Source organism: Tachypleus tridentatus, chromosome 3, assembly GCF_004210375.1.
Source record: "Tachypleus tridentatus isolate NWPU-2018 chromosome 3, ASM421037v1, whole genome shotgun sequence".
Classification (NCBI taxonomy): Eukaryota; Metazoa; Arthropoda; class Merostomata; order Xiphosura; family Limulidae; genus Tachypleus; species Tachypleus tridentatus.
This window is the reverse complement of record NC_134827.1, coordinates 94,916,849-94,932,052: the sequence shown is the minus strand read 5'-3', so window position 1 is coordinate 94,932,052 and position 15,204 is coordinate 94,916,849. Positions and strand designations below refer to the sequence as shown.

Genomic DNA, 15,204 nt, shown 5'->3' with positions numbered 1-15,204 from the left:
AAACTTTTATACTTATTGCTGAAATACTAGAGGGGAGCTACGTATTGCAAAGCTAAAATTGAATCTTTAATTTTGTGGTTGTGGGCTGTGTTTAATTTTCTGGCTTAGTATCTGTATAAAGGGAACAAATAAAATTATCTAAAAGGTTAACATATTTATTTTGTAACCTTATAATACTGAGGCCTAGATAATTTTTGTGCACTCCTTACTATCTTAACTGATAAACTGCCACCCCTCCACTATTCTCAGTATTGCATGAGTCATCGAAAGGAGATTGCGTACAGTAAACGTTGATGTGTAGCGCGAAAGTTTAGTTGGAACTGGGTGGTTCGTGCGAGAGCTGCATTGCAGATTGTGGTTTCTCTAGGCTGTTCTTTCGTACTAAAACTGTTAGTAAAATAACATTTAGTCCTAGTATTTCAAGTTAAGAACTAGCTTCTGCCTGGGGGAATATTTAGGTGAATATTCTCCTATTAAAGCTGTATTAGGAAAAAGTTTTTCAGCGATTGAAAACGACCTTCAGCGATATTATTTTGTGGCTTGTCACACGCAGTAAGAAATACATTTATTATTTATTTTAGTGTAATATTTTTGGAAGGTGATAAGAGAACAGGGTTGTTTTACTTTTAGATCAGAATGAGTATGGGTTTATATAGCAAATTAAAATTGCGTTGTAAAAGTGTAGTAATACTAATAGACTAGACAGTGTGCGAATATGCGAGAATGGAGTGGATTGTTATTTCTGCATGGCAGCTTTAATATGTCATTTATTATTTGCATACAGGAATGAAAAAGGAAAGTATATGAACTAATGAAATAATGGCTGTTTCATTGTTTGAATACCTACAATGACAATGCCGAAAATTTAACTTAATTTAGATGACATGAACTTTGTTTCAATATTCATTTGACGTTATTCTAGGGAAGATGACGTACCACTAAATTAGGCAATGTTCTAAAAGTTCTTCAGCTATCAAGTAATCTGCCAAGATTGAAGCAAATTTGAGAAATATTTTGATGTTTCAACCTCTATAGCTTCCATAAGTTATGCTGTCTTTTGTATACCACATTTCCTATAAACGTGCGAAGCCTAAGTTGAAATTTTTGTTTACAGCTGAATATTTTCTACTTAATAAAAACAACAACAAAAACGTGTAATTACTTACGTTATTTATTTTAACTCACAACTGGGGAAGTTGTGTCCTGTTAATGTTATTAACGATGTTTTAAACTTGACTCAAAATTTGCGGAATCTTAATCATTAGAGATTGTAAATTTAACATGTTACAGACAGTGTGTAAGTTGTTGACTGATTTTACAAATCGTTATTTTTTAACTTATAAATAAGAGGAAGTTAAATATAGAAGCGTTTAAACTGTTCACAATAGTAATAGTTCTGATAAACTCGTGCAGGTAGTTGTCGGTTGCAACGAGACATAAATAATCATAACTTAACATGGTGGTCTTAAAGGATGCAGTAGAAGTACATATGGAGTAATTCTTAAATCATGTTACAGGAACTCCCGGTAGCGTGACCTTGGTCAGTGGAAAAATGTCTTCAGTGTATTAACATAAGCACGCCACTGTACTTACTTAGCTAATACAATACTTAATTCATTCCTCTTTGAAGTATTAGAAACATAATGCGTGAGTAGATATGGGCACACTACTGGGTGTTTGTTCACTGATGTTTTTACCAGCAATAGTTGACTTCTCACATTTTCAAGAAGAAAATTCGACTTGTAATGTAAGAACTGAAACGCTGAAAAATCCTAAGTGCACTCAGTCGTGCATCGGTCTGTCACAATTCTGAGCCCCGGCACGGCCAGGTAGTTAAGGCGTGCGACTCGTAATCTGAGGGTCGCGGGTTCGCATCCCCATCGCGCCAAACATGCATGCCCTTTCAGCCGTGGGGGCGTTATAATGTGACGGTCAATCCTACTATTCGTTGGTAAGAGTAGCTCAAGAGTTGGCGGTGGGTGGTGATGACTAGCTGCCTTTCCTCTAGTCTTACACTGTTAAGTTAGGGACGGCTAGCGTAGATAGCCCTTGAGTAGCTTTGTGCGAAATTCAAAAACAAAACAGACAACTCTGAAGAAAGTTTTCCCTAACTTGCTTTTTATTTTTTAATTTGTAGTACAAGCGCGCGCGCACTAAATCTTAATTTATCACCATCCGAACATAACAACGAAAATCGTCGTAACCAAGATTTGGTGTTCTACTGGAGGGTGGTAAAATCTACACTTAAAATTACTACACCTAAGACAGTACTAAGAGGCTTCGAATTCATATTACAGTATGTTTTAATTTTTACTTACTCTAAATGGGTGTCTTACAATAAAAAAAACTTAAACCTAAAATAATTTTTATTATTAGGTAGGTTCCACAACACTTTTACTTTAATTTAAATTTCAAAGAGTATGCAAAACGTAGCCTGTGAGTATACATTTGTTATGTATGTGTTACTGAAATAATGTTTTATTATTTATTTAGTGACATTACGAACTAAAATCCATAAATTTTGAATGTTCAATATTCGGATAATTAGAAAGATAATTGTTATTCGTGGAACAACCATTTTTATATAATAGAACCCAATGTTAAAGTACTTTCATCACAAGAACACGACATTCACTAGGACTATACTTAAGGGTTTGATTATATCTTTATCGATCTAATTTGTAAATATAATACTAAAAATATGTGAAAACATCAGTTTATAATGGGACACTTCGAACACTTTCCGTTAAGTACTTCCCAGAAAACTCGTTTTAGAAAATGTAATTTTTTTTTAGTGATGTAGGAATACTGCAATTGCACGATTAGCAACCTTATGCTGACGTTTCTGTTGGTATTTGAAATATATGCTTGCTTTTATGGTTAATAATGTGTTGTGGTTTGCTAAAACCAAAGGACTAACTATTTGGCATGCTATTATATTCATATTTAGTGTTTTGAGATAAGTTATGTAAGGCTTACATGTATATAATTAACTTCAGGCATTTGTAACTTTTGTTTGAGCTACATAGATATTGGTAATCAAAAACTATAAATTTTATAGCTAAATGTCAAAAAAATAAGCATACTTTTAATTGTATTATAATTCTCTTTGAGCCTACATCCACAGTTTGTAACAAAAAGTACAGTCTGTAGTTAGTGGTTAACTCGTTGTTATATTGTATGTGAAAAACAGGTGGGTTGTATTTGGTACAGATGCTTTGTAATGTAAATATATTTTGTGAATGATTGGTATTGTGTGGACAGTATAGTTCAAAACCCACTCAGGAGAGGTTACTTGTTTAGGGTGTTTAAAGTATTAGATTTCCGCCCACTTGAATGGAATATTCCCTAATTATGAATCACCATTTATTATCACGCTTTCAATTGATATTCTAAAATTTCGGTAAAAAGTGTAAAAATGTTTAAGTATATTCTAAACTCCTGTATAGGCATTGGTTGAAAAAATAACTACGCTTTAACGGAGAGAAATAGGAATATGTTAAACTTGCTTTAACCTAATTCGACCTTAGGCCTATTTGTAATTAAATTGATGTAATGTGCTGATGAATATTTTTCAGGTCGTACGTAACCTTAAACATGCAAGTCTCTTTTTAAGACTGCTAATCGTCCGTAGTGGTAAAAACTGAAGAGGGAGGAAGAAAGTGAAACATTCCTAGAATTAATTCGTGATGACGAGGAACCCACTTGATGTGAAAATGTATTAGGACGACTGTTGTGAGTATTAACACTGTTAGTAATGAAGCAGAGAACGTTTCGGCCTTAGGTAATCTTCAGACCAATAATAAGAATAATAACACCTAATAAGGCCGAAACGTTGTTCCCTACTTTATTAGCAAGTGTTAAAATTCGTACCAGCAGTCCTGAGATGCACGTTGTTAGAATTACGTACCCCAAACTAGTGTGTAAGTGGCAGACGAAAATGAATGTTTTAACTAAGCTATTTGTGAGTTCGTTTACGTTTGTCAGAAGTTGTGCTTTTTATACATTAAACATTTGTAAGTGATAGTTGTCACTAGTTCCAGATTAACCTTTTTTGGTATCACACTTTAAAGTGCGTCATACGAGTGTAGTTTGGGTCTTGGTGTAGTTCCGGAAGACACGTCATCACTTAGTTTCTCAGCACAGAGTATATACTTCACCATATTGGGTTTATCGAGCTCGTAGCTTTCTGTAGTTGGGCGAACTTAGCCTCTTTTGCTCTGCTCTGTTCTATTGGTGTTTCTTCTTTCACCATAGTTGCGATATTCGTGGGTGGACGGGGAGGTGGGAATAGCCAAAGATAATTTAACTGGAAAGAAACTTGGATCAATTAGTTAAAATTGGCTTGAACTAACTTTTTAATACACAACCTAGGGTATGTTGACGCTCCCGATATATGAATGTTTTGGAAATATGAAATTCTTTAATCATTTTCAGTTTTTGTTCGAAATTTTTTCATTTCATGTCTGATTTTTGAAGAACTAAGAAATAATTTGGTAAAGTAACGCTGTAGAGAATACACTGGGAACCGACAATATTAATTTTAAGTTTTTGTTGCTATATTATTTAGGATTATCTAACTTGTACTCCTGGACTTACAATAATTTCTTGTATAGCTACTAGGTAAATTAAATTTGTGAAATATATTTATTTCTAGGGTTAAAAAGGCCCTAACTTCAGTAAAGTAATTGTAAAAGTAGAAACTAAAATTTCCACGTTGTTCTTTAGATTGTCATTAGTAATTGATTATTACAGGCTTATTGAATTTGGGTGTCAGATAAACCTGTTTGTTGAAATAAATTGTGTTCGAATATAAATGCTTATTAATAACAAGTGTAAGATAAAAAGAAAGATTTTATCTAACGTTGGAGACTCCACAAAGTTAATGTAGCGAAGTAAAAAACGTGTAATTATGAACTTTGTATATTTGTTATTTGCGCTGAATAACTTAGCGAAACTGTTGGACCCAATTCGATAATACGACCTGTACACACCCAGTTGTATCACATTCCAGTAATAGCACAAAGCGAAGTCAAAGTTTGAAGATTTCGTGATTTATAAATCATTTTAGGTTTGTTGTATTTTCATATGATTTATAGTACGTGATTAATATCTTAATTAGTTGTGTTCTAACGTTTAGTGTCCTACTAAGTAAACATTTTATTAGTGTGTTATCTGACCTAGAATCTTCACTGGGAAATTAATATTTTATTACTTACTTATACAACTATGTTTATTAAGACGGTGTTTGAGTTACGCTTAGTGTTACCAGTGTTGTCATTGCAACCATACAAGTTCATATTTCTTTAATTATATTTAATGGTTTTGAATGTAGAAATAAGTGCTCGGCGTATTGGTGACTGGGCTGATTAACCTTGTATATATAATAGTACTAATATATAGTAGTATGCTGTTTAATCTAATACATTGTTTACTAAAATGTGAATTTTCGTGTTTTATGTAGTTCCATGATGGCAACATTAAAACCCCTGTTTGTGGTTAAATTTTATTTTTCCAATTGTATCGGAACAAGGTTTTCATACTATTATGAAAAGCTATTAGTTTTAAGAAAAAAGGCTACACTATCTTTCATAAGACGGCGTTGTATACCAGATGTGGTTTCCGATACACTTATTTAAATATTCCCTTTTTAACACACTACATCTTGGAACAGATGTGTTAATTTTACTGTCTTTAGTTACCATACCTGTTATAGGTAAACTGTGAAGTTACTGTAAAATTTAAACTCTGTACATAAGTGTATATCAGTAAGACTAATATCACTTAACTTGGATTATATGCAGGGATTTACTTTTTCTTAGGGCTGCACAAAGCTTTAAGAACTTAATATCTAATTATTTACTATACTTTTAATTTTATATTTAATTTCTTTTCCAGAAGAAATCTTACTGGAATCATCACCAAATACATTACATTCTGTCACTTAATTTCTTCTGTGGATAGGGGCGTAGATTCTGGGGGGATGGGGGATGCATCACAGGCCTACAAATTGTGTTTGTTCTTGTGATTCTCGTGTTCTTACCAATCGAATTACATAATTAGGCCTAGATGTAGGCTTTTTCAGTAGCGGAAATGTACATCTTTAATACAGACGTGCTTCTAAGCTTTTCGATCTAAGCGATAGTTCGTATCAGTCAGTAGGCCTAAGTATACATGCAAGTATCGTGGCAGCAAGGTTACTCTGTGACTGCATGTTTACAGCTTTCAGGTTCATGTAATCAAAGACTACCAATTTGCAAATTGAACAGTCCACATAAGTGGTTGCAAAAATCATCTCTCCCATCGGGTGTAAAAAATCTACGCCTCTGTCTGTGGACAATAGGTTGTGGTTGAACGATACAACTTTTTTAATTTTTAATAATTCTGAGGGTACTTTTTCCCAGAAGGCAAGATGCGTGTCCTCCATGTAATAAGTTAAGAATACTGAATTGATTCCACGTGCCTACAAATTTGTTAACTTTGGTTGTTGGTTCTGCTGTCCGAATCTTTCTCTGAATTCTCCGTTGTTAGTTCTTATGAACATTGAACCACGATTTCTTGTGCAAGAAGGTTTGAAACTGTTGTCTACAAGTGAATAAACGCTTAAAATGCGCTATAATAATAATATTAGGCCAACGGCAAAATTTGACGTCTTGACAACTTTATACTGCTGTCATTAAGGTAGACATCCGTTTTAAAAAATTGTCCTTGGTGAATACTGTCGAAGAAGAACTTTTGGTAAGAAGGCATGGACAATGCTTAGCTGAACTGAATGCTCAAAATGAATCGAATATCAAAGAATTAATAGCATTTTGTTTTAAATTAAATAATTTACCAAATCAAGATAATGTTTGTTAGCTGGTGTTAACGCTCATATGTGGAAAGGAATATTTTTATTATGTGTAACATTTATACTATCTTTCTGTAAAGTTGTGAAGTTAAACCTCTTTGTTAAGATGCCCGTTTGTCTTAATTATGGTACCGTTAAACTACCGAAACGTACCATTAATGTTTGCTGTCGGGCAAATAGTTTTTATCATGTCTTTATAAATGTTCCTGCTTGTAAGTTTTAACTGGTTAAATGTTTAGTTATAGTGTTTATTATATTAAGTAAAGGTTTTATAGCTATATTATGTGATCTTAATCTTCATAAGTCGACAGGTCAGGTTGTCAGAAGTTTATTGGTAGTACTTAATGCGTTACTGAGTAATGTTTGCGATTTTAAAGTTTAGATTATTTAGCACAAGATGAGGTACTCTTCATTTATCGTGGTTATGAATATCAAATGTGGGGGTGGATACTATGGTAACAACTTTACACAACTTGTAACATTACAGTATTCATTATTACATAACTAAGAGTTGTGTATAATGTTTAAGAAATGTGTATATACTTTATGGTGTACACTGTGGGATGGTCCGGATGATTTGGTAGGAAGAGGTGTCTGATGAAGTAGTGGCGGTAAGAATGCTATATTTTACTCGCTTTTAACACCCGATTCTTAATGCCCTATTATAGTGTTTCATGTGATTTAATGGATGGTCATTGGGCGAGAAGTCTTACGAGATGAAATTTGATTACGGATCAAAGCAGGAATGGGGTACAACTCAAACTGTTCGTACATCGTCCTCGTGATGGCTGTTGTAGTAGAAACTTCAACTGAGTTTGTGTGGTATTCCAATAGTGGCGGTCATTTTTTCATTGCATTTTTAAGATATGATGTTCGTGTGCCCTGCCCCATACTCTGAAGGAAATTTAAGTTGTTTTATGTATGTGTGCGTGTATGTGTAAGGACGTGGAACCCACCTATAAATATAGTTAATTTGCTTCCAAGATGATAAATGCTAAATAACAGTAATAATGCTGGTAAAGGGAGTGTGAACCCCTTAACCTTATTAAGGTTTCACGTTGTGGTCAAAGTCGGTTTGTTCTGTCTGCTTTTGCTCCTTGAAATTATCTGTAATGCTACACGTTATATAAGAATGTAGATAAGTGTCCTTCAAGGGAATATCAGGTTGAAGTCCCTAGGTTACGGCCTCGTCTGTTCTTGAATGATAAAGATCGGTCATGTAGTTCTGGATAAATTCAAGGTTACCTGCAAAGTGAGAAACATTGAATTTAAATAATCTTCTAGATTTTGGCATGAGCAGTTATATATTTTGCAGCCTAGTAGAAGCGACCATCCGGTATCCGTAAAGCACGTAAAAAAAACTGCGTTTCTGAGAAATAAATGTTTATACTTGTATATTATATTGGATAAAGTTTGCTCCGTTTTCATAAACTTGAAGATTCAGAACTACAAAATAGTGTCTTGTTGAACGTGTCCCAGTGGTTTTCGGTAAACTCGGTTTTATCTGAATATGCAAGTGCGACGCATACTTTACAGAGTGGCCCGTAAATCCCTACCCATCCACATTGCGTCTAAACAACGTTATAATACTAATGATGAGTTGAAGGCAGCTGTTACCGCGGCATTTGGAACAGTAACCCCTGCTATGCTGAGGAAAATGTCTCGCAGAACATGGCGTCGCATAATATTATGCAGCGAGAATGAGGGACAGCACACAGATACATAAGATATATGGATAAGTAGGGACTTACGGGCCACCTTGTAGAACAACCATTAAATAGCTAAAGAAAAATAATGCTAGGAAAATAAATTTTAAAAGGAAAACTAGATGGAACAAAACTTTAAATATGTCAAAAGCTAATTCCTAAGCCTGACATTTCCGCAGCATGTATATATATAGGGACCATAATAGTATTAATCATAATTTTACGAAACGTTCCGTCGTGTAATTTGAATTTCATGTAAAGCGGATGTAATACATGTTTATTTCCTGTTGACTAACAACAGTTGAATGTATTAGCTGTTGGATTTTACTATAAGACCAAAATGTGATTAATTACCGAAATTTTAATAGGATATATTTAAATGTACAAGTAGTTGACCATCATATCCATAAAGTAACTCATCTGATGGATATCTCGGAGCCATCAGTTACTGTCATATATTGGATGCTGTTAATTACAACTTTCACTCCGCCTTAAGGAAAGACCATTATGTAGGACAAGAACCCTAGTCTGTTAGGGTTATGACCCCATCCTGGTATTAATCATGGGTTAACGACCCCTGCTCTAAATTAGATTTTTTCGTTATCCACGTTTCTCCTAATTGCAATGTAATTTGTTACATGTCTTCACCTAGTTTAACTGAACGAGTCACTGCCCTGATATGTCAAAGTTTTAGTCTAAGCTGTTTGTACAAGCCAGTCCATATAAGATTTCACGTTATTAGCATCATTAATTAGGAACCAGGGATTATCTCTTGCCATCATGCGGTAGTGTGTGCGTTGTTTGTTTTTCATTTCCAGCAGATGCACTAATGTGCCAATGTTTGAAATAGTTTGTTCTTACGTGTTTATTTAATAGTACTAAAATTTCACACGAAATGATTGAAGAATAAAATGGATATCTATCTTTTTAATAAGTTTTATTTTTCGAAATATTCACAGTAAAGTTTTTTTTTCTGCTATTCACAATTGAGGTAATTGTAAAACAGTGCTTTTTCAACATTTTTTGATTTAGCGTAGTAAATTGCAAATTTCGAGTACAAACTTGAAACAAGAACTGTTTCTTCTTCAGATGAACAGTAATAATTACAACTTGAATTCATTAGGACTTTTGAAATAAGTGTAGTAGTTCTGTAAATCTACAGGGTGTGTGTGGAAGCTTAGCGTACGTAGTAAGTGGCATTTATTTCTTAGTATTAATTCCTGTTGGGTCTGTGTTATAATACTTCAGCATTAGTTCTAATGGAATTCAAATTGCTATTCATGTGAAAGGTCCTGAAACAAATTCTACATTTTGTAGATACCTGTAGTGTATATATGTGACACTAAAACGTTTTGGACTATATAGTTTTTACATATTGAACTTTCAGTGTTAAGATGTCCAGCTCCAAGAAAGAACTCCCAAAGGTTTCTCCAGCCATCAAGGATGAATTAGTTCATTTTGATTCTACAAAAATGAAACCTACCAAAACTGAGGAGAAGGTTGTACTTCCAACCAAAGAAGGTAAGCATGGGTTTCACTGTTATTTAACTTTAGTGGGTTTTTTTCAGGCTGACATCCCTCAACAACTGGATTTGTCGCATAAATTAGTATAAAATCAATAAACGAGAGTAAAATGGACGTGAATTTGGTAATTTAGGTAGTTTTGTACCTTTTGAAGTTTGATACGTTTCCAAGGTGAATTAGGGCTAGGCACTTAGCGTAATTTGCTTTTCGATTGATCGTTGGACTCAATCGAATTATCTTTGGCAGCTATAGCACGATCAGCTACAGCAGCTGGTATCGTTTGTTTTAGCTTGTAGCTCCATCTCTTGACCGATTTGAGATGTAATTACAGACGCGGCTGATAAGGGCTCAATTTTGTTGAAATTCCAGTAGTTTCACGTGAACATATACGACGTAGTACAGATTGAAAATGCAATTATCATTCCGTGAGTTTTACTACAAATGTTCACAAAAACTGTTAAACTTACTCATTTTCTTTAACCAAATATTGTGAAAAAAGTAAACATACCATTCTCGTGTTTGGACGTTACCCTCATGGCCTTTAAAAAAAAATATACAAGTACAGCAAAGGGTGTTGTATGATCAATCAGTGCATCACTAAAATGTTCTTTGTATGTAGGAATGGGCCTGGGCAAAATGGCAGTTGCATATTAGAGTTCATTATAATGTCTTGTTATAACAAACGAAAACTGTACAAGACACTTAACGTGGGTCTTTCGAAGTTTTCAAAAGACATTAAGACTTTTCAATTTTGCCAAAAGTAAATAACTGAAGTAGAGAACTGGTCAGTAGTTGAGAGCTAAGTGTTCTGTTGGTTATTCTGATTCTGACGTCAGTAGGGTATTCTGACGTCAGTAGGGTTAGCTCGCCAATGATTGAAGTTGTTGCGATGATTTACACACCAAAAATGTTGCATTTTAAATTGAGTGCAGAAGCAGTGTAACATTTCTCTAACTCCAACACATAATGCCTGTCAAGATAACTCGTCACGTTAGTCTAAAACTGCTGTCTTCATAGCGACTGTGATTCATTAATGTTGATTGTTAAACAAAAAAAGGGGGGGGGTACAAATAATAGAGAAATTGAAAAAAAAAAACACACGCAAAAACAACAAACAAACGAGAATAATGTGGGAATGGCAGTGTCAAGAAATATAGAAGTAACGTATGGATGAATACCCAAAAATCTCTGCATTGGTAACCAGGGAATGAATAAATGTATGGAAACTAATCATTGTAAGACTAGCATTATAAATGCTTTTATTGAAACTTGAATTCCTGCAAGTGAAATAAATTTACAATTAGTTGTAGATAATATTTCTTGGAAATATTTGGTGACTGTGTAGTGACTTTTGTATGGTTTTGTATATTCATCCCAACATTGTTTGTTTCTGTACCGTTTTGTTATTACCGTTCCTACGTCATGTTTAAATACTAAGATCTTTATGGAGAAACTGGGATGTTTATTCAGTAAACTAATTTTTGGAAAAAAAGTTAAAGAACTGAGTATAGCACTGTTACAGAGAACTGGGACATACTTTAATACATTATTACAGAATAAAGTAATCCATTATTAAACATTAGTTTTATTTCATGCGATAAAACTAGGAAAGAATCCTTTCACTTTTAATGACCTCAGTAAAACTTTACATAGTTTATCATGTGGATAGAATATTAGTTACACAAAATGACCTGGATAGTATTATTTTGTAATCCCTTCAAACTTTACTTTTGTTACCTGGATAATGAAATTTAGAAATTAACCTATTTTCTATGTAAAAACGGGCAAATTTGCACATTTTCATTTACATAAGGTCAAAATAAAACACATGAATCAAGATTTACATGTATTTATATTAAAAGGTATACAAAAATGTTTAGAAATGAATAGTTTTTTGAGATTTGTGGCTGTAATGCAAACCACTTTCACCTATCAACCCACAAATATAGTCTCCCATCATGTTTTCGTTATACGCTCCCAGGTCACAAAAGCAAAGTTTGAAGACAAAAATACGTCTTTTTCATTTACTTTAGGCATAAGCAATTGACAAATAACACTTTATGTCGATTGATGTTTATATTTTACAGTACAGCTTTTAGTAAACTATGATTGCAAGTGCTGAAAATGAGAAAGTAGTTACGAAAGTGTAAGATGTCAGCTATAGACATTTCCATTGCTTCCTGTCTAGCCAGATTTATCCTTAATTAGGTAGGAGTCGTGTTCGTGTAAGTAGTTTAACGATTTTAACAGTATTACATACTGTTGCTGTTATTAGTCCGTGTATAACTGACAGTCAAAGTACATTTATGTAGAAGTTTTTTAACCCAGTGAAGGATAACAAATGTTAACTTGCTGCTACTTTTTATTAAAGCACTTTTGACTCGTGTAATAACACTGGTTGTGTTAGATTGTCATAAGACCAGTTTTCCAGAAATTTCGCAGTTGTGAATGAGCGTACTTACCTCAAGCTTTATGTATTTGGGACATTATTCTACGACTGGAGCGCAGTTTAAAATTGCTGTTTTGCAAGCAGTTAAAAGAAAAAGCGAAAAATAATTACACGTAGTTCAAAAGGTTTGGTAACTAAGCTATTTTGTCACTTGTGTATGTATGTATTATCTTATATATATAGTATTGTTTCACTGATACGCGAGCCATCAACATTTTATAGCAAGTAATATCGAGGTATTAAGTCATTACTTTGACACGAAACCACTTATAATCTGTCAAATGATACAACAATGCTACTTGATTTAAACTAAGTGTGGAACTTTTGCAAAGTTTCATTTAAACAGTGTCATACTAATTGTATAGATAGCTGAAGTAATATTAATATAAAAGAAACAAATTGAAATACATTACAGAAAATGAAAGCAAAAACAGTTGAGACATTTAACAACTGTTATATTTTATTGCTTTCGATTGGATAATTCACAACTTCCGGTTGCTTAATTCGTATAGAAACGTTTGTACAAAGACGTTATGTAACAAATTGTATCAGTTTTGACATTTCGTAATAAAAGTAGAACGCATGCGCAAGCACACAGACGTATGGTTTCATTTCTTAGCGTAATGAAACTGAGAACTAGTCCAAACACTGATTGCATGTTAATCTAACTAAATCTTGTAATGATTGATGTTAAGATGATGTGGACTAGTGTGGTGGAATCTTGAATTTTGCCAGGCAATCTACTGATTTTATAGTTAGTCTTTTGCTAAGATTATACAAGTGCAGAAAACGTAATCCAGAATGATCAACGACCCAGATTACGTTTTTGTAGTGTTAAGAGGAGCCTCAACCATAATATGCACGTGGAATTTGGTATACATCCAATCAGATTTTACAGAAACCAACAAAAACTTCGGACTTCAACCTGAACCAAATTTGGTTTAAAATCCTCGTGCAACCCCCTCCCATCCGGAGGTGAGAGGAAACAATGAAGGGTTAGGCATTTAAATTCTATTAACAAAACAAAAACTACTGCTACACTTGTAGCATCGTAAATGTTAAGTGTGATGCATAAAGTTGCAGAATAAGTTTTTTTTTTACCAGATTTATTTGAAGTTTCTGTATAATAACTTATTATTTATAGTGGTCTTGTATATATTTACAATAAAACAAGGTTTCTTTGTTTAAGTAGCATCAAATATTGAGCTTTAGGCATAACTGTTGGAGCACTGCTTATATTAATCTACCCACACAGGTTGGATTTGTGCCTCAACAAAACACTTTAGTTGAAAGATTGGAATGTTTTCTTGTATATTATAATGGTTATCGAGCTAATAAAAGTGTATTTCTCATTAAAGTAGTTCAGATTAGAGATGGGTATTCGGCAGTCTAAATGTGATGCTCGTGTGTACGTGTTTTGCATAAATTTCAGCTTTATGGCTGAGGGAGGTCTCAATATCCCCTTCATTGTGGGCATGTTAATGTAATACTGGTTATGTTCGTTGCAAGTAACAGATGTAATAGGTTAATATGTTAAGACCACTGTTTTGTCCATACAATGTGAAATTAACAATAGGCATTACTGTTTCTAGTTGCTTAATTGATGGACACAACCTTTCATATGCAAGTTATGTGCAAGCAGGATGTAGGCAGTGTTAATACTGCACCAATAGAATTAGTATCAGTTTTCGTGTGTTGGGTAAGTTTGAGATGTGGTTTGCTAAGGCAAAGTTGGTTGTAGGTGCTGCCATCTGGTTGGTCTTCTGGTCAGCACTTCAAAATTAGCACTATGTCTACAGACATAGTAGACGTGTTTGTACACAAACAAATATTGCTTCCAAGTCTGAAAGGGCAAGATATTTGGTGGCAACTGGAATTAGACCATGGACTCTAATAATGTTCCTTCTACCCTCTAGTGGGTCTGGTGATGCATTTCTGATGTACTTTCTCTTTTCCCATTCCCCACTTAGCTTCCCCAATTCCAGCAGTATTTAATGTAGGTTTTCTGACCAATCTTAAAGTAATTGAGTGCAAATGTGCAGAGGGCTGGTTATGATATGGGTTGTTGTGCTTCTATTGGTGGAGAGCTCCTGCATACAATTTACACATTTAATTGGTGCATATGTTTTTGGATGTGCAGAAGCAGGAGGTGGAAGACAAATGGAGGGTAATAAATATGCACATATAGAGGGCAGCACTAATAGGGAAAGCTACTTTGTGAAAGAAGGTATCTATCAGAAATGCATTTTGAGTTCAGGAAAATGTTAGTTTCTAGCTGTGAGATTCAAGATGCAACAACTTCAGATTTTTAAGGTTGATGCTGACATAAAAGCAGTTCTATAGGTTTATAGAACTGCTTTTTTTCACCTACAACAATGAAAAGTTTTGCCTAGTACAACATTAGATTACTGGATTTTGTGACTTGTGACTGGCATCTTTTACCAACTTTCCTGTTGGTTTTCCTAAATTTAGCTGTATTTGTGAACTTTATATAGTTCTCTTGGATGCCGAATAAGTAGGCCTTTTGTTTTTCATTACCTGTTTATGTATCTTAGTTTTATATTATTTCTTTGTTACATTCATTGTAGAAATGATAGCTTTTAAATAAAGTTACCAAAATGTGTGGATTATTGATTAGAGGAAGAAACTAATTGTTTTACCTTTCAGGCAATTAT

At 33.9% G+C, this 15,204-nt stretch overlaps 1 protein-coding gene across 5 annotated transcripts in view; it reads left to right on the top strand.

Moving 5' to 3' along the window:
- The first annotated feature begins 278 nt into the window (after positions 1–278).
- Positions 279–15,204, top strand: part of LOC143247506 (uncharacterized) — a 28,424-nt gene continuing 13,498 nt past the window's right edge. For 2 of the 5 annotated variants that reach the window (XM_076495748.1, XM_076495745.1), the window contains exons 1-2: positions 279–552; positions 9,944–10,077. In XM_076495748.1, the coding sequence (XP_076351863.1) occupies positions 9,951–10,077 (127 nt within the window). In that variant the 5' untranslated portion in view covers positions 279–552; positions 9,944–9,950. Of the gene's footprint in view, positions 553–4,180; positions 4,376–4,952; positions 5,072–9,943; positions 10,078–13,121; positions 13,525–15,204 lie in introns of those variants that run through there. The other 3 variants (XM_076495747.1, XM_076495746.1, XM_076495749.1) reach the window with 3 other exon arrangements.